Here is a 20,817-nt window from a genome sequence, read left to right as displayed (position 1 = left end):
TCTTAATTTTTCAAGTTTTCTATATCTTAACTATTTCATTATAATTTATAAGAGATACAGCTACAAAAAATAACTGTGTGCTACCAAACCAGGAATAGTTAAAAAAAATCAGTAATATATTCATTAAGAGGCATCAAACTTGTTTGACACATATTATGTTTTTGGCTCTTAAGCATTAGTCACAGGAGGATACTGAGGTAGGTTGGCTCAGTGATAATTACAGGATATAAACTCAATGATTCAAAAAGTTTTTATTGAGAGTCAACCAGATATCAGATAAGTGCTACAATAAAATAGAACACTTTGCCTTTCAGGTGTTATTCAGATTTGGATAAAGAAGGATCAATATATAATTTAATATCTAGTAGCAATTTTTCATATTATTTCTGATCTTTCAGCCCTCATCACATCTAGTTCAAAGACTTATGCCCCTAGTTGTTGGAAGGCACATCTTCCTTGCAGACTTCAAAGGTCGGAAACAGTTGAATGGTCTTTTGAATTTCAGATTAAAAATCAAGACAAGGGACATCTGCCTAAAACTTTCCTGTAAGGACTGCTTGATTCACTTTCCCATTGCTATATATTAAACCATCCCAAGTTTTGTGGCTTCAATGAATAATTATTTAGATTTTTCATAGTTCTGTGGGTTGATGGACTGCTGGAATGTCCAAGACATTCTCACTCACTTGGCACTTTGGTGCTAGCTGGACTGACTCTGTTCTCTTCCGTATAGCTTCTCATCCTCCCATAGATCAGAGCTGCCTCCTCCTACAATACTCTTGAGACAGTGTTCCAAGAGGGCAAAGGCTGAAACTTCAAGTCTTCTTGAGGCCCAAGTTCTGGAACTCTCACAGAACATTCTGTTGGTCAGGGCAAATTTATGTCCAGTCTAGATCCAGAAAATGGAGGAACAGACTCCACTCCTTGGTGGGAGGAGCAGCACAATCCCACCAATAAGGGGATGTGTACAGGAGCTAGTAGCCATCTTTGCAAATGTTGTCTTTTTTTTTTCTTCTTTTTACCAAAGAGGGCAATCCGAGAGCAACCCGGCTGTGCAATATTACTATGTATGGAGAGATAAAATTAGAAAATGTGACAATAGGAAATTGCAATCAAACTCTGAAAGCCCTGGAAAATCAGGTATGCCATATGGCCCATGTGCTTGGCAGTTGGAAAAGTTCCGATTCTGTGTGAAGTCTCTGTTCTTTGGATACCTAATGGTCAAATCAATGCTTTTAAAACTCTCAAATTAGAAATAACAAAAGTTTTTGTTGTTGTTGTTGTTGTTTTGGAAGTTGACATCTGTTTGTGAAAAAGGACCTTTGGACCTGTTGGTTCAGCACATTTTAGCAAATGATAATCTATAACACATTTTAAATGGCCTCATCTTTTTAGAGCAGCGAAGTCATGACTGAAAATAGATCACTGACATTTGAGACCATAAGGAAGTTATTTTGTTGGTTAACTGAATCACAATAAAGAGAAAAAAAACAAACACCATCAAAGACCTTTTGAGACAGGGAAACCTAAAACCTAATACTGGTCTCGGGGATGTATCCATGAGCCAGTGAAGTGGGAAATATATATGACTAAATATTTTTTCATGCAGATTAAATTATTTTGACCCAGTGTATACCTAAATGCAAATGCATGGAATTACTAATATCTGAGGCCAAGAAGGGGAAGAAAAGGAAACTTAAAGTAGTCCTTTTAAGTGCAGGGCATGTTAAACATATTACCTCATTTAGTCCTTATGGAACCTCAGTTATTCTCATAGATAATTAGAGTGATTATACTAATAACTGAGCCACATACTGTGTACTGAATACTGTGCTAACATTTTACCTATGTTATATTTAATTCTTATAACTATATAGATAGATATTAATGTACCTATTTTATAGATGAGGAAACTATCTCTGAGACATGCAGTGAACCACAGGCAAAGAGTGATGGAGTTACTTTTTATTTTAAAGCCCACACTGTATCACTCTGGCTCCCCAGTTGTAGATGGGCAGGGTTAGCGGTAGAGCGGGGGTTGGGAGTAGAGTGTGGAGATGGTTGCCAACTGCCTGGTTTGTGCCAACTACACAGACTAGGGGAAAGATGTCATGTTCTGGAGTCTGATTAGCCAGTTTCTTGCTGTCAGCTCTGACACTTGAAGCTGTGTGAACTCCTTTACTTCTCCACACCTTTAACGAAGGATGAGGATGCCCCACTCACAGTATTGTTTTGTATTAAATGGGAGAGCTCTTCTAAAACATCCAGCAAAGTGCCTAGTGCAGAGCAGGGACCTAGCTATTGAATGAGAGCTTTTGTTGTTTCTGTCTGTTGTCTGAACATTGTTTTCAACCCTCCCCTAAGTGTGAATGGCCTGTGACCTTGGTTTGATTTTTGAAATAATTTTTGAAATAATGCTGCCATCTAGTGAAAAACTAAGCCACATGCACACACATTAACCCCTGGCTCTCCTAAAGATGTTTTAGCCTCACAACACCAGAGCTAGGGGCCAGTTGGTATCCGGAGATATGGTCAAGGTCAGTGTTTCCCGGTCTGTGCTGAAAAGCTAGTTTTAAAAATTTCCAACCCCTTGCAGACTGATAATTTTAAAAAATGTAATAATAATGAATTCCTAGGAAAATAGGATGAGAAAAAGATATATAAAATACAAATCATTTTTTTCCCTCTTTATAAAAAAGGTTTGAATTATTTATTTATTATTGACATGTAGTTGACCCACAGTGTAACATTAGTTTCAGGTGTACAACATAGTGATTAGAACAAGTCCATGTGTTATGCTATGCTCATGCAATTGTAGCTACCATCCAAATATAAGTCCCTGAAAAAAAATCATTGGATTCAACAACATACAATTATTGTGTAAGTTTCTGACCAGTTACAGTCAGGTTCTGAGCTTATCTCCCTGTGAAACTTATAACAAACAAACAAACCCTGTTTTGAAACCTGTAACAAACAGTTACTGTGTGTCACAGGGTTCATGGATCCCACCTTGAGTGGCATTGATCTACCCAAGACAGTCTTAGTTAATGAATCTTGGCAGATAGTAAAGGCTGGAAAAGCCACCAGCCTGCATGAACTTTGTCTTTTGCCCAAGGAGAGAAGCAAACATGAAAAACTGAGTAGATCCAGGAGACTGAGGGTCAGCTAAATTCCAGTTTATTCACATGCAATTGCTTGCAAAGTGCTTAGACATAGTCCTAGAAACGTAGGTTTTTTTTTTTTTTTTTTTTTTTTTTTTTTTTTTTTTAACAGATAGTCAATATCTCAACACAGTCTCTGAATATTTCTAATGAAGCGCGGATCTTAACATCTGATGTCAATCAAATAACTCCTGAGGGCGTCATTTCTGCCACTAAAGTGGTCGGGGAGATCTTCAACCCAAAGAGCAATGCTACACTTGAGGTAAAACTCACAAGGTGGGGGTGCCTGGGTGGCTCAGCAGGTTAAGCCTCTGCCTTCGGCTCAGGTCATGATCCCAGGGTGCTGGGATCGAGCCCTACATCGGGCTCTCTGCTCAGCGGGGAGACTGCTTCCTCCCTCTCTCTGCCTGCCTCTCTGCCTACTTGTGATCTCTCTCTCTCTGTCCAATAAATAAAATAAAAAATCTTAAAAAAAAAAACAAAAACAACTCACAAGGTGTTTGAAAAGAGGGAGGGGAAGGAAAAAAAACAACAAAACCAGACACAGAAAGAAAGACAAACGAGAAATCGCTTTACTTAGCTCAATAGTAAGTATAATAGTTATATTAAGTATTATGGGCTGTAATGTTTCTGCAGTCAGAGCCCTGCAGGCTTATTTTGTTTCTGCTTCTCAGTATCTAAGCATCTGTTTTTGTGTTCTTGGGGGTGGGGTCGAGGTTCTGTGAAAGACCTTGCCGGGAGGCCAAATTCAGAAACATAAGCTTCCCGATAGACTGAATTTAAAATTTCCCCATGCCTTATCTTTATTCTCTCTGCCTTCTGAAACTAAACCTCAAGTTTGAAAAATACTTGCCTCTCAATGACCATACTAATGGTGCCTCTTGATACCTTAGTGCATGATAATAATGGTGAGGAGGATATATGAACTATATCTTGTATGATGATCGTTTGCTGCCTTCTTCCTGGCAGGCAAAAGAAATTGCGGTAACCACAGTGAGTCAACTTCTAGATGCCCGGGAAGGTGTTTTTCAGGAAGCTGCTGCAGCTGGTACTAATGATACCAACACCTTTGCAATGTAAGCGCAATTCCTGTTGGGAAAGAAAACCTTTCAAAGTGCTATCTAGTTTCCTAGGTTAAAACATGAGGAATGGTGTCTTTAGTTCTCTCCTGGCTGTGCTAACTGGCTGAGTCCTCTGGAAGGCAGACTGAAGCCACGACTTTCCACCTGATCTTCATTGACTAGACAGTGTTTTATGTTAACTCCTGGCTCCTGGGGTGACCATGATCTGGGAGATAGAGACCAGCTGGGATGATTTAGATGAGAACTTACTTTCCTAGCCTTCATTTGGCATGGCCAAGGGTCAGCCTGCATGCACAAAAGGAGCTCAATGTACAGAGCTAAAAATAATAGAATAACTTTGCAGAACATGTTGCCTGCTCCCTACACACAACTCAGCTAACCCTAAGATCCTGGTGTGTCTGGGTAAAAGCTTTCTGTAGCTTTCCCAAGGCTACATTGAAGAAAAAAAAAATCCAACTCTACCTGCTTTCTCTCTTTTTGATTCTTATGTTTCTGCATACTTTTGCTTGTATATTTATAATAAAACGTATGTACCTTATTATAGAGGTCCCTTACTAGGACTCTTTGTGTTTTTATTTTATATATAGTTTTCTTGATTTTTTTAAAAAAATTAAGTAAATCTGTATGCTCATTATAGAAAAATTAGAAAATATATAGATGAGCAAAATTTTAAAAAATTGTCCCACCTTTTAAAACAATTATTTATTTTTAAAATTTCTTTTCAGTGTTCCAGAATTCACTGTTTATGCACCACACCCAGTGCTCCATGTAATACATGCCCTCCTTAATACCCACCACCAGACTCACCCAACCTCTTACCCCCCATGCCCTCTAAAACCCTCAGTTTGTTTCTCAGAGTCCACAGTCTCTTATGGTTCATCTCCCCGTCCAATTTCCCCCAATTCACTTCTCCTCTCCTTCTCCCCATGTCCTCCGTGTTATTCCTTGTGCTCCAAAAGTAAGTGAAACCATATGATAATTGACTCTCTGCTTGACTTATTTCACTCAGCATAATCTCTTCCGGTCCCATCCATCTGGATACAAAAGTTGGGTATTCGTTCTTTCTGATGGAGGCATAATATTGCATTGTATGTATGGACCGTATCTTTATCCATTCATCTGCTGAAGGGCATCTTAGTTCTTTCCACAGTTTGGCGACTGTGGCCATTGCTGCTATGAACATTGGGGTACAGATGGCCCTTCTGTTCACTATATCTGTATCTTTGGGGTAAATACCCACTAGTGCAATCGCAGGATCATAGGGAAGAGCTCTTTTTAATTTCTAGTTGGTGCAGCCACTTTGGAAAACAGTGTGGAGATTCCTTAAGAAATTAAAAATAGAGCTTCTCTATGTTCCATCTTTATTAACCTATTGATATATATTCTTCCAGATTTTTTTCTCTGTGTGTGTTTGTGTCACATTACATACTCTACTGATTTATAGCTAGTTTTTGTCACTTAGTAATAACTTAAGAAAATCTTTTCAATATAAATATCTATAGATATACATCATAAATTTTAGATACTGAGTGAACTTCTATCTAAGCAATTGCTGTTGAAGGACATTTAGATTGCTTCAAGACTTTTCATATTTTGAGCATAATCTCTGTTTGGCCCATTATTATTATTTTTTTTAGGAGAAATTCCTAGAAGTAGTTCTCAGTTTTCTAACTTTTACAGTGTTGAGCCCTCAAAGTTTTTGAAAAAGTACAAAGGCATGAAATGGACAAGGACATTCAAAAAATTATAATTCTGAGAGATGGCTGTAGAGGTTGAAATTTATTTCAACAGTTTAACTGGTATTTTATGGCTTCAAATTTCAATAGGAGTCTGGGCCCTTCTCACTGGGAGTGTGGACACTCCTATTTTTCTTGTAGTTGGAGAGGGAGGTGGCCATGGGATTCAGAGTCTCTGTTCAGTGAACATGGACCTTGAGAGTGGAGTGGGCTCCCTTCAACCTGGAGGCTCTGTGTTTGCAGTTTTGCAACTAGGAGATTTGGCTGAGAAAATCGCATATCATGATACAGAGGAAAATACTGTCCTGATAATAAGCAATTACAGATTTTACTGGCTTAAGGAACATGGAGAAAAACTTGATTCTGTGTGATTGATCCAAATGGCTTCAAAGGAGGTGGTTAGAGAGTGAATAGAAGTTATATTATATTTTATCTTATTTAATAAAAATTTTCAATTTGGGACACACTGAAATATGAAATGTTACAACTGCACTCATAGTAATTACTCCCACTCTGGATTTCTAGTCTGCTTACTTCTCTAATCCTGGCCTGTCAGTTGACTCTCCCGGGTGATCTTAAGCAAGCCCTCCTGGACTTGGAGCCTCATTCACTTAGATAAGGCTGTCCCCTCAGACTCGAGCCCTCAGATCAGGTCACCAAGCCCTTAGTACACCTCTGGAACTGTCCTCAGAGGTCATGCTAGCTGCCCGCAGAGGTCATGCTATCATTCTGGTCTCCCTGGAGAAGAAAATTAATTGCTGCCCTGGGGAAATCTTCCTTCCCCAACTCTGTCTCCTGAACCTGGGCCTACCTGCAGGCAGTCTCCTGACAGACCCTGGGCCTTTGTTGTCTATCTCACTTTGGCTTTGGCTTCTCCCTTCTTTCCTTCACAATTTCCTGTTTCCATCCTTAAGCTATTAGACGCCCCTTCTCCACTCATGGTGAGAAGTGGACAGTGTGATGGGATTTATTCCAGGGCTACAAGGTTGGTTCAACATCCGCAAATCAGTCAATGTGATACAACACATCAATAAAAGAAAGAACAAGAACCATATGATACTCTCAATAGATGCTGAAAAAGCATTTGACAAAGTACAGCATCCCTTCCTGATCAAAACTCTTCAAAGTGTAGGGATAGAGGGCACATACCTCAATATCATCAAAGCCATCTATGAAAAACCCACCGCAAATATCATTCTCAATGGAGAAAAACTGAAAGCTTTTCCGCTAAGGTCAGGAACACGGCAGGGATGTCCATTATCACCACTGTTATTCAACATAGTACTAGAGGTCCTAGCCTCAGCAATCAGACAACAAAAGGAAATTAAAGGCGTCCAAATCGGCAAAGAAGAAGTCAAATTATCACTCTTCGCAGATGATATGATACTATATGTGGAAAACCCAAAAGACTCCACTCCCAAACTGCTAGAACTTATACAGGAATTCAGTAAAGTGTCAGGATATAAAATCAATGCACAGAAATCAGTTGCATTTCTCTACACCAACAGCAAGACAGAAGAAAGAGAAATTAAAGAGTCAATCCCATTTACAATTGCATCCAAAACCATAAGATACCTAGGAATAAACCTAACCAAAGAGACACAGAATCTATACTCAGAAAACTATAAAGTACTCATGAAAGAAATTGAGGAAGACACAAAGAAATGGAAAATGTTCCATGCTCCTGGATTGGAAGAATAAATATTGTGAAAATGTCTATGCTACCTAAAGCAATCTACACATATAATGCAATCCCTATCAAAGTACCATCCATCTTTTTCAAAGAAATGGAACAAATAATGCTAAAATTTATATGGAACCAGAAAAGACCTTGAATAGCCAAAGGGATATTGAAAAAGAAAGCCAACATTGGTGGCATCACAATTCCGGACTTCAAGCTCTATTACAAAGCTGTTATCATCAAGACAGCATGGTACTGGCACAAAAACAGACACATAGATCAATGGAACAGAATAGAGAGCCCAGAAATAGATCCTCAACTCTATGGTCAACTAATCTTTGACAAAGCAGGAAAGAATGTCCAATGGAAAAAAGACAGCCTCTTCAATAAATGGTGCTGGGAAAATTGGACAGCCACATGCAGAAAAATGAAATTGGGCCATTTCCTTACACCACACACAAAAATAGACTCAAAATGGATGAAGGACCTCAATGTGAGAAAGGAATCCATCAAAATCCTTGAGGAGAACACAGGCATCAACCTCTTTGACCTCTGCTGCAGCAACATCTTCCTAGGAACAACGCAAAAGACAAGGGAAGCAAGGGCAAAAATGAACTATTGGGATTTCATCAAGATCAAAAGCTTTTGCACAACAAAGGAAACAGTTAACAAAATCAAAAGACAACTGACAGAATGGGAGAAGATATTTGCAAATGACATATCAGATAGAGGACTAGTGTCCAGAATCTTTAAAGAACTTAGCAAACTCAACACCCAAAGAACAAATAATCCAATCAAGAAATGGGCAGAGGACATGAACAGACATTTCTGCAAAGAAGACATCCAGATGGCCAACAGACACATGAAAAAGTGCTCCATATCACTCGGCATCAGGGAAATACAAATCAAAACCACAATGAGATATTACCTCACACCAGTCAGAATGGCTAAAATCAACAAGTCAGGAAATCACAGATGCTGGCGAGGATGCGGAGAAAGGGGAACCCTCCTACACTGTTGGTGGGAATGCAAGCTGGTGCAGCCACTCTGGAAAATAGCATGGAGGTTCCCCAAAATGTTGAAAATAGAACTGCCCTATGACCCAGCAATTGCACTATTGGGTATTTACCCTAAAGATACAAACGTAGTGATCCAAAGGGGCACGTGCACCCGAATGTTTATAGCAGCAATGTCCACAATAGCCAAACTATGGAAAGAACCTAGATGTCCATCAACAGATGAATGGATCAAGAAGAGGTGGTATATACACACAATGGAATACTATGCAGCCATCAAAAGAAATGAAATCTTGCCATTTGCGATGACGTGGATGGAACTAGAGTGTATCATGCTTAGCGAAATAAGTCAAGCAGAGAAAGACAACTATCATATGATCTCCCTGATATGAGGAAGTGGTGATGCAACATGGGGGCTTAAGTGGGTAGGAGAAGAATCAATGAAACAAGATGGGATTGGGAGGGAGACAAACCATAAGTGACTCTTAATCTCACAAAACAAACTGAGGGTTGCTGGGGGGAGGGGGTTTGGGAGAAGGGGGTGGTATTATGGACATTGGGGAGGGTATGTGCTTTGGTGAGTGCTGTGAAGTGTGTAAACCTGGTGATTCACAGACCTGTACCCCTGGGGATAAAAATATATGTTTATAAAAAATAAAAAAATTAATTAAAAAAAAAAAAGAAGTGGACAGTGTGAGAGTAAGACAGGATGGTGATAGGGAGGAAAAAACCTGCCCAGCTCCAGCTGGCTCAAGTCATAGTGAAATTCTTGGGCATCCATTCATCCATTCTCTTGGTCTGAGCTGGGAGGAGCCCTGGGCAAGGTCTCTGCTGCTAAGGGCATTCTACTACCGTCAGTGAATCCAAGACTTCCTTTCACCATTTTGACTACTTGTAGTGAAGACTGAGCTATCTATCACCCTGTAATTTTGCTGTCAAACTCGGGGCTCATAATTGTCTGTCTTTACCTATCCTTGGGAATGCAAAACTGCGCTCCCTAATACTGACCATCTTGTATATTTGTGTTTCATATTTCTATTTGTATTTTTGTTCCAGCCAGCCACCTTTGGTTAAAAGGTGCCTGGTTAAATTATCTTGACAAGAGATCGATTGCAAAGAGTCTTATGGAATCTCATGGGAACCTAAAAACAATACCATAACAGGCTTTTATGGATTCTGGAGTAGGGAGATGGCAGGACAACCAAGGCAGCTTTGAAGATCCCTGGAGAGGAGTTTGTGGGCCTTCCATCCAGGATAATATTGTGGTTGTGGCCACAGCCTTTGGAGTCAGACAGTCTTGGGGTCAAATCTTAGCATTGTTATTTAGTAGGTACATGATTTTGGCTAAATTCATTTCTCTTGGAAGAGCCTCAGATTCTTCAGTATAATAATATAGGAGTAACTTTGAGACTTACTTCAGTAGGATTCTTGTGAGGCTCAACTGAGTTATATCTTATATATGTTATATGTAAATCACTAGTAGGATACCTGACTTTCATATAGTTAGTCTTGAAAAGAGAAGGTTTGCTAACCTTTGCAGTTGGTCTTTATAATTAATATGACTCAATAAACATGTATGTTTCATCTTTACTTCTATTTTGTTCTCTCATAAATTAACCCTGTTTATGACATTAGGGAGATATAATTAAAAACAAAATCTTTTCTCAGCCCAGATATGCTCTCCACAAAGGTAGTAGAGAAAGAAAACACTTTTTATTGCATAAGCACTAAACCAGAATGTGATATGTATCACAGGCAAACAATAAGAGATTGCAGAGAGAAATCTCACCTCTTTATATAGCCAAGCAGATATAATCTATTACTTACGTGTTTTCAGGTAATCAATAACTAGTCCTCAGTTAAGAGAACTTGACAACACTGTCACACATAGTTCATCTTAAATTAACGCAGTACTTGGGGTGACCATCTGTGTTAGCTAACTAACTTTATCCAGAGGAAGAACAAACTTCTCATATCTTTATGACAAGAGGTAGCCTTGCAACTTGGAGCAGGGTACCCACCCACTAAAATCAGGCTCCTAGCCCCACAGGAACTGGGAAATAGAGAAACTAACTCCCTTGATGTTCACATTTTAAAGGGATGGCTTCCATGTCCTTGAGAGAGACATTCCTATGTCATAAAGTGGAAAAATTTTTTTAAGGCAGGAAAGCAAGTTTATTCAATGAAGTATTTACTGAGCCCTTAATGTGCCAGGCACTACTTTATGTGCTGGGAATACATTCTGTTGATTAAAGACATACGAAAATCCTTGTCTTCATTGTATTTACACTCCAGAGAAAGGATAAGAGATAATAAACATAGTAAGTAAATTACATAGGAAGTTAGAAGGTGATAAGCACCATGAAAAAATTTGAAAGAATTTACTTACATATTTTTTTCTTTTTAAAAATATTATTTATTTGACAGAGAGAGAGAAAGAGAGAGAGCACACAAGCAAGGGGAGCAGCAGGCCGAGGGAGAGGGAGAAGCAGAGAGCCCCTCTCCCCACTGAGAGAGCCTCCCCACACGGAGAAGAGAGCCCAATGAAGGACCCAAACCCAGAACCCTGGGATCATGACCTGAGCAGAAGGCAGACATTTAACCTACTGAGCCACACAGGCATCCCATCTTTTATTCTCAACAGGAAAAATTAAGCATCTTATTTTAAACTTGTGTTTGTTCTTAAAATGACAGAATGACCTCTCTGGTCCCCTCTACACCATGACTTTCCTGATACAACTATGGCACTAACTTGAAAATTCCTGAATGAAAAGAATCTGATTGCTTCTTCCAAGAATTTTTGCTCGTCAATGGCCAACCTCTGCATTGGGTACTCTGAAGCAGGCACTCATCTCTAATTGAATCAGTTATGGCAAGGGCAGGGAAGAATCATATGGAAGGAAAAAATGGCCTTGAAAGTGGCTGTGGCTAGAGCAGCCCTATAAAAGTGGTTGTGAACCCTGCAGTCACTCCCAAATATCTAGTATGCCCTTCCCTTTAGCCTTCCAATGCCTGAGGGAGTGCCTCTTGGTATCTCCAGTGTTTCATAGAGTATGACCTCTGAGTTGGTGCTCAGCAGATATTGTTTGGTTGACAAACATATGAAATACAAAAGCCATCAAAATCAAAAGCTTCTGCACAGCAAAGGAAATAGTCAAGAAAACAAAGAGGCAACCCACAGAATGGGAGAAGATATTTGCAAATGACAGTACAGACAAAAGGTTGATATCCAGGATCTATAAAGAACTCCTCAAACTCAGCACACACAAAACAGATAATCATATCAAAAAATGGGCAGGAGATTTGAACAGACACTTCTCCAATGAAGATATACAAGTGGCTATCAGACATATGAAAAAATGTTCATCATCACCAACCATCAGGGATATTCAAATTAAAACCACATTGAGATATCACCTTACACCAGTTAGAATGGCCAAAATTAGCAAGACAGGAAACAACATGTGTTGGAGGGGATGTGGAGAAAGGGGAACCCTTTTAACACTTTTGGTGGGAATGCAAGTTGGTGCAGCCTCTTTGGAGAACAGTGTGGAGATTCCTCAAGAAATTAAAAATAGGGGCGCCTGGGTGGCTCAGTGGGTTAAGCTGCTGCCTTCGGCTCAGGTCTTGATCTCAGGGTCCTGGGATGGAGGCCCGCATCAGGCTCTCTGCTCAGCAGGGAGAGCCTGCTTCCTCCTCTCTCTCTGCCTGCCTCTCTGCCTGCTTGTGATCTCTCTCTGTCAAATAAATAAATAAAATCTTAAAAAAAAAAAAAGAAGGAAATTAAAAATAGAACTTCCCTATGATCCTGCAGTTGCACTACTGGGTATTTACCCCAAAGAGACAGATGTAGTGAAAAGAAGGGCCATCTGTACCCCAATGTTTATAGCAGCAATGGCCACAGTCACCAAATTGTGGAAAGAACCAAAATGCCCTTCAATGGATGAATGGATAAGGAAGATGTGGTCCATATACACTATGGAGTATTATGCCTCCATCAGAAAGGATGAATACCCAACTTTTGTAGCAACATGGACAGGACTGGAAGAGATTATGCTGGGTGAAATAAGTCAAGCAGAGAGAGTCAATTATCATATGGTTTCACTTATTTGTGGATCATAACAAATAGCATGGAGGACATGGGGAGTTAGGAGAAGGGAGTTGAGGGAAATTGGAAGGGGAACCATGAGAGACTATGGACTCTGAAAAACAATCTAAGGGGTTTGAAGTGGTGGGGGCGTGGGAGGTTGGGGGAACCAGGTGGTGGGTATTAGATTGCATGGAGCACTAGGTGTGGTACAAAAACAATGAATACTGTTATGCTGAAAACAAAACAAAATGTATGAAATATGTTCTTAGAAATATGTTCTTAGAAATATGTTCTTATGTTCTGTTAGGTATTCTTTCTGTTGAAAGCAGCTCTGGAATATGATTGTTATTTATTAAGTGGGAAATATATACTGTGAATTGCTAAAAATTCAGAAAATGGTGTTATGAAAGGAAAACATTCAAAACAGACAAGTGAACTCAAATGGTTTCTATATAAATGATTATCATATTCTCTTTATAAAAGCAACCTTCAATTATTTTAAAATTTGTTTATTATGTCAGTTGGGAAAAGTGAAAAATACTTTAGTGGCCAAAATAAAGACTTAGAATATGGAGCAACTACATTTTAATGAAATCTCCTTACTTCTGGGAAAACTTGATTGAATCAGTTATCTTAGCTATAGAGATTTTGTTTGATCAGGTACAGAAATAATGCAAATACTTCTTGTAGGAAACAAGGAAAAGGAAAGGTCTTATGACTTTTCTTTGTAGAACACCAACCTGACAGGCTCTCCCGCTCCATCCCACCTTCCAACTAATCTGTCTTCAAAGTTATCCAAAGTAGAAAAGAACATTGTGGAAACTTGCAATGTAGAGATAATAACCGAGGTAGTGAGCTCAGAGCTCTATTCTTGCATGGTTCCAAATAAATTGTTGGCTCTTGAACCAACAACTAATAGGAAATGGTTTAGATACCAAGGGGTTTGGGTGAGAGGAGGGAGTTGAATAAGGGGCATAAGGAGAAACAAGAAGCACATGTCTGGCCAATGACCGATAGCAACATCATCCTTTGTGTGAAAGAGAAGCACAATAGATACTATTTCTGTGGGGAAACTTGTCATTCTTGAGTTCCAGCTTTCTGGCATCTATATATGCAGTATCCTTCAGTCCATCAGAACTTTAGAAAAAAACGTATATACAACAAAGTAAGACTCTGGTGAAGAACATAAATTATTTTAAGTGGATCGTATCAATGTTGTGATCATGTGAGTTCTGTGGTTATGCCTTTCTACTGGAATGAGGGAGAGAACACAAACCTTTTTATGACAAATCTCTAGAACGTTATGTTGTTATATTTTATCCTATACAGGCTTGTTGAGCAAATGGAAATTTATTCCACGTCTTTGGGTAACAGGGCAGTGGTGGAGCCCAATGTGGCAGTACAGTCTGTAGATTTGTCTTCAGAAAGCACTGGGCATTCCACAAGTGTTCGCTTCTCTGTGAAGAAAGGTGAGTTTTTTGTCTCATGTACTTATCGTAGCAGACAACATTCTGCTATCAACCATGAATAATGCTCTAAAAAAATGTAGACTTTTAAAACTCTACTTTTTTCCTCGGACAGGATCTAGTGATTCTCTCATTCCTGGTTCCACAGTTGTGGAGAGAGATGTGGAAGCCCTTAATCCAAATGGGGAGACTGAACTTCAAATCCTGCTCAATACCTCATCAAGTAGGTCTCAGACTTTGTTACATTAAAAAGTACACTCAAATTAGGGGCACCTGGGTGGCTGAGTCGGTAAGCATCTAACTTCCAGCTCATGTCATGACCTCAGCTGGGATTGAGCTCCCCATGTGCATCTCCCCACTCAGCAGGGAGCCTGCTTCTTCCTCTGCCCCTCCCCCCACTCATGCCCACTGCACGCTCTCTCTCTGAAATAAATAAAATCTTAAAATTATGGTAATCTCAACTCTACTATTCTAGACGATAGGGATGAATTTCTTCTTCTTCCCCCCGCCCCTTCCAAAATCCTTTGGAGCAGAATTGAAATGCTCTGGTCATGGGCACAAGTCTGTTTTCTAAGAAAAATCTAGCTAATACAAGCCAGTTTTACACTTAAAAATACATTTAAAAATTTCAGTCATAAACTTTGCTCATATTTTCTCTTGACATGGCACTTGCAGGCTCAGATTCATCCTGTGGACCTGCCTTGGGATACTTTATATAATTGGCACAGTCATCATCTTGTAGCAACAGATATTAGTTATCTCCACTAATATGGTGCTCACTGTGGGCTCCCTGTATCTTTCATATAGCCCTTTAGAAAATTTTGTGTCTAACTTGAAATGTTTGTAATTTTCGAAGTCTAAAATAATGATTATTCTGACAATAATAATAAAGAAAGCAAGTGCACACATTTACTTTTATTCTCTCCCAAATACAAAAAAAATCCAATGTATGGTGCTGGGTGGCCAGTTGGTTAAGCATCTGACTCTTGATTTCAGCTCAGGTCACAATCTCAGTGTTGTGAAATCAAGTCCTGAGTCTGGCTCTGTGCTTAGTAAGGAGTCTGCTTGAGATTCTCTCTCTCCCTTTGCCCCTCCTCCTCTAAAAAGAATAAAACTTAAAAAGCACTCCAATTAGAAAGTGCATATTTTAGAATTCATAATAGCTCTGATAAAGAATAAGGGGTATTATTCATGGATCTGGCATGCTGTGAAATTTTGCTCCCATTTGCTTTGGCTACATGCTTTGTGAAGGTAGAGACCAAATCTAAGTTTTTGTTTTTGTTTTTGTTTTTGTTTTTTTACTATTTCATGCATATAGAAAAGTATAGATGTATGTAGTACCTGTGTACCCACAGGTAGAGCAAGGTAAACAGATGTCAAATTTTGCTGTTTGCTTCAGACCCCTTAAAAAAAAAAGAGGATATTACAGGTCCATGTCCTAATTTTTTCTCATCCCTCCCTCCCAGAACTTATATCTTTCTTAAGTTGGTATGTCTCATTTTTATGATTGCCTTTAGACTTTTGCTACATATTTTTATATCCATACATAAAATATTCTTTTTGTGGATTTTAAATATTTACCAAAGTGGTATCATGGTGTATGGAACTTGTTTTTTTTTTAAACTACACATCACTTTTGGGAGATTTATTCATACGTTATAAGCTTATTAACTTTTGTCTATCTGATAAACATGTTACAAGTATTGTTTCTTGTTTGTTTGTTACTTTGTCTATCTGATAAATATGTTACAAATATTGTTATATTCCTTTGGCAGCTTGGAAATTCAATGATATGTTAGTTTTTTTCTTCCTTTATTTGTACACCTTTTCATGTATTTATTAGACACTCTGATTTTCTACTCTGCGACTTGCCTATTTGAACACTATGATCATTTCTTATTGAATTATTTGTCTTTCTTTTATTGGTCATTGGAAGTTCTTGTATTCTGGATACTAATTCTTTATTGGTTATAAAGTTGCAAATATCTTTCCTCCAGTCTGTAGCTTTCTTTTGCTTGGCTTTTTATATCTTTTGTCACACCCAAGTTTTAATTTATAGGGCAGTCCACTGTATCAGTATTTTCCTCTATAATTGGTAATTTTTAAAAAAAAAAGATTTTATTTATTTATTTGACAGAGAGAGAGAGAGAGAGACCACAAGTAGACAGAGAGTCAGGCAGAGAGAGTGGGGGAAGCAGGCTCCTTGCTGAGCAGAGAACCCGATGTGGGGCTCAATCCCAGTATCCCGAGATCATGACTTGAGCGGAAGGCAGAGGCTTAACCCACTGAGCCACTCAGGCGCCCCTATAATTGGTACTTTATAAGAGAAACCCTTCCCTATGTTTAAGTCACAAGGATAGTCTTCCATATTTTCTTCTGCATGGTTTTAGTGTTTGTGTATGCATTTAGGTCTTCAGTGAACCTAGAGTTGATATGTTTAGTGAAAGATAGGGATCTAACTTCTTATTCCTTATAAGTTATTAATCTTTTCAAATGGGCTAAAACACACTGTTAAGAGATAGAGACTCAGATTAGACTAAAAGGGACTTTAAAAAAAATTTATTTATTTGACAGAGAGAGAGCACAAGCAGGAGAAGTGGGCGAGAGAGAGGCAGGCTCCCCACTGAGCAGGGAGCCTAATGTAGAACTTGATCTCAGGACACTGGTATAATGACCTGAGCCAAAGGTAGATGCTTAATCCACTGAGCCATTCAGACACCTCTGCAAGGGACATATTTTATACGATTTTTAGAAACTAAAGCTCCAAATTATCTGTATTTTAATTCTTTTTTCTCCTAGAAAGACATCATTTGACATATATTATCAAAAGTTGTTGGAAATATAGGGGCACGCTGACAAACCATTCTTCTAAGTAAAGATTTTAGTGCAACTATCCCAGAAATTAAAGAGCAAGTAGACAAAAAAATTAATGAACTTGACCTTTATATACACTTAAGTGTGTGTCTAATTTTGTTTTTAGGCCAAAAATAGATAATAAAAATTCTTTCACATAGCCATCAGGGCCTTCAAAAATTGACCATTTATTCATTAGTCACTACATGGTCATTTGCTATTGACCATGTACAAAAGCTTATGCATTTTGTAAAATAGAAGTTACATAAGACATAGTTCCTGACCACAATGCAATAAAACTAGAAAGTATCACAAAAGAATACCCCAAGTTTTATCCCAGTTAGAAATTAAGAATAAATGTTGTTAGAAAGGAAACTAAAGTGTACATTACAAAGTACTTGGAAATTAATGGCAATGAGATTATCACATATCAACACCTATGGGATGTGGACAAAGAATTCTTCAAATTCTTCCCTATGTTAAAGTCATAATGATAGCCTCCTGTATTTTCTTTTGCATGTTTGTAGTGTTTAAAGTAAATTATTTAAAGTAGATTATTTAAATTATTTAAAAAATATATGTGCTTTAATAAATTTATTACAAAATAAATGAAATTGTTAAAAAATGAACTGAGCAACTAAAGAATAATAAAAATAAAGTGAATGTAAAGAAGCTGGAAAGAAATAATTAATAAATGTGATGGAGAAACTTAATAAAAATAGAAATTAACGAATGCTAGGCTTGATCAACAAAAACCCCCATCATTTCAATGAAAAGACTAATAAAATAGTCAAGATTCTAACAAATTTGATTACAAAAAGGGAAAGAGAGAGTGAAAGAATATAAATCAATGTCAAGAAGGCATATCTAGAAATATGAAGATTTAACAAAAATTAAAATGGTAAATAGATTTTTTTCTGATGAATCTTTATATCTAGATGAAAGTGATTGTTTTTTAATAAATGACCAAAATGTTGTAGGAATGAGGAGAGGGGTAAGAAGGTACTTTCATTTTTTAACCTCTATATTTCTACGGATTTGACCTTTTTTTTCACTTTTTAAAAAAATTTATTTTTTTCAGCGTAACAGTATTCATTGTTTTTGCACCACACCCAGTGCTCCATGCAATCTGTGCCCTCCCTAATACCCACCACCTGGTTCCCCCAACCTCCCAGCCCCCACCCCTTCAAAACCCTCATATTGTTTTTCAGAGTCCATAGTCTCTCATGGTTCACCTCCCCTTCCAATTTCCCCCAACTCCCTTCTCCTCTCCATCTCCCCTTGTCCTCCATGCTATTTGTTATGCTCCACAAATAAGTGAAACCATATGATAATTGACTCTCTCTGCCTGACTTATTTCACTCAGCATAATCTCTTCCAGTCCCATCCATGTTGCTACAAAAGTTGGGTATTCATCCTTTCTGATGGAGGCATAATACTCCATAGTGTATATGGACCACATCTTCCTTATCCATTCGTCCGTTGAAGGGCATCTTGGTTCTTTCCACAGTTTGGTGACCATGGCCATTGCTGCTATAAACATTGGGGTACAGATGGCCCTTCTTTTCACGACATCCGTCTCTTTGGGGTAAATACCCAGGAGTGGAATTGCAGGGTCATAGGGAAGCTCTATTTTTAATTTCTTGAGGAATCTCCACACTGTTCTATGGATTTGACTTTTATTTATTTGTTTATAATTTTTTAAGATTTATTTATTTATTTGAGAGAGAGAACACACACGTGTATGTGTGTATGTGTGCACATGCATGAGCAAAGGAGGGGCAGAGGGACAGGGAGAGAGACATTCAAGCAGACTCTCTGCTGACCATGGAGCCTGACATGGGGCTCTGTCTCATGACTCTGAGATCAGCCTGAGCTGAAGTCAAGAGTCCAGTACTTAACCAGCTGAGCCACCCAGGACTCAACTTTTACATCATGCCTGTCCTTTTATTTAAAGAACAACATCAAAAAACAAACAAACAAAAAACTCCACCCACAGTAATAATGAAAAGAAGCCTTACTGTAAATTTCAGGCTAACTTTGTCATCTATTGTCCAGAATGAATAATTTGGCAAGTCCAATGTGCCATGAGAACGCTTCGTAAACCAATGTCTTTATTTCCAGGTAGAGGCTAGAATGTGGCTGTCTGGGAGGATGGTCGGAATTGTCAAGGCATTGTCTGCCTATCTTGCCACTGTTTCGGTTTTCTTGATATCACTTGTGAACGCAGAGTTTAAAAAATTAATTGAGTTCAAACCTGTAATTGTTACAGTTGCTTTTGTCTTAAATATGGCCAACAGTTAGATAAAGCATTAGGGGCATTCCTTAGGTCCTTCTGTTTGACAACCACCGTGGCTGCCTCCAGGCAAAACCCTCTGCTGTGGCCATGCTTTTCTAGGATCTCTGAAGAACAGCCGAACACTTTTTCCCAGGGTCCTGAAGAAATATGTCACAATAGTCTCCCAGCCTTGGGAAAAATCCATGATCATCATGAAGTAGCAGAGACCAGTGGTTCAGGAGATGATGGAAAGTATCTCCCTTGAAACAGTCCCTGATACGCACTATGTGAACTCCTGGCTCTGTGACTGAATAGACGGGCTTCTGTCCCTTGTAATAGGAAACAGGTCTCATAACACTTTCCTAGGCACTGCCAACCCGATATTCACTATTTACTTTTAGCTCTTTCTTGTCTGATGTCTTATTGGTCGGTAGTTGGGTGGTGGTGGTGGGGGGGAACCACACAGCCTTGGGCTACCTGGGTGTCATATTCACTGTTTCACTGCATAGAAAGCAAGATGTTCAAAAAACAAGAAAAGAAAAGAAAAGAAAAGAAAGCAAGATGTTTATTTTATACATGAAATCCTTCTATACTTCCTTGAGATGAATTAGGCAGAAATTTTTGTAGCTATTTAGAAGGTAAGGAGTCTGAACCTCTGGAAAAAATTAATGTGAGTAGAATGGCCAGGTACAGGTTATACATATTAATTAAATAAAGATTAGGCTAGCAAGGCTAGCAAACAGTTTTTACTGTACTTTACAGTAAGCAGTCATGAGGTTGAATGATGACATGGGACTTTGTTTTTTGTTGCCTTAGTGTTCATTTGTTTCATTTGTTGATTTTTTTTTTTTTTTTTTTGGTCTCACAGGTAACACAACGGCATGTGGCTTTGTAGTGTATCAAAACAACAAGCTCTTCCAATCAAAAACTTTTAAAGCTAAATCAAATTTTAGTCAAAAAATTATCTCAGGCAGGACAAATGAAAATAACAGTCAGGGAGCTTCCGTTGACATTGTCTTTAATCCAAAGGTGAGTTTTTCCACTAACAACAACAACAACAAAATTCAGGCCACTTTTGATTACAAAAGCGGGGTTGGTTGGGCAAAAGAAATCCACAGGAAAACTCTTTATATTTATGTAAATTTTTATTTAAATTCCAGTTAGTTAACAAACAGTGTAATATTTGTTTTAGGCATACAATATATTGATTTAATAGAAAATTTCTTTTAAGAATTTTTTGAAGATATTCACTTAAATATCCATGTTTTTTGGTCAGGCTAGATAAATGCAAAATCAGCTAATTTGAATTTTACATCCTTCCCTTCCCCCCAATCTCTAATGAAGATGTTGTACTTAGTACCTGCCTAATTGATTTCTCATACACTTATTTTATCTTAGATTATCCTTTTTTTTTTTTTTTACTTGATTCAGCATTTTTAAGAAATCAGTTGCAG

General features: G+C 38.3%; 1 protein-coding gene across 1 annotated transcript in view; it reads left to right on the top strand.

The window, feature by feature from the left end:
- Positions 1–20,817, top strand: part of ADGRG7 (adhesion G protein-coupled receptor G7) — a 67,723-nt gene that overhangs the window by 18,719 nt on the left and 28,187 nt on the right. Inside the window, exons 4-9 of the mRNA XM_059164346.1 lie at positions 1,028–1,140; positions 3,274–3,423; positions 4,131–4,237; positions 14,096–14,235; positions 14,348–14,455; positions 20,232–20,392. Of these exons, the coding sequence (XP_059020329.1) occupies positions 1,028–1,140; positions 3,274–3,423; positions 4,131–4,237; positions 14,096–14,235; positions 14,348–14,455; positions 20,232–20,392 (779 nt within the window). The remainder of the gene's footprint in view (positions 1–1,027; positions 1,141–3,273; positions 3,424–4,130; positions 4,238–14,095; positions 14,236–14,347; positions 14,456–20,231; positions 20,393–20,817) is intronic.

The sequence above is a fragment of the Mustela lutreola genome, chromosome 2 (assembly GCF_030435805.1).
Source record: "Mustela lutreola isolate mMusLut2 chromosome 2, mMusLut2.pri, whole genome shotgun sequence".
NCBI lineage: Eukaryota > Metazoa > Chordata > Mammalia > Carnivora > Mustelidae > Mustela > Mustela lutreola.
The sequence above is the reverse complement of the archived record's forward strand: the minus strand, read 5'-3'. Positions and strand labels throughout refer to the sequence as shown.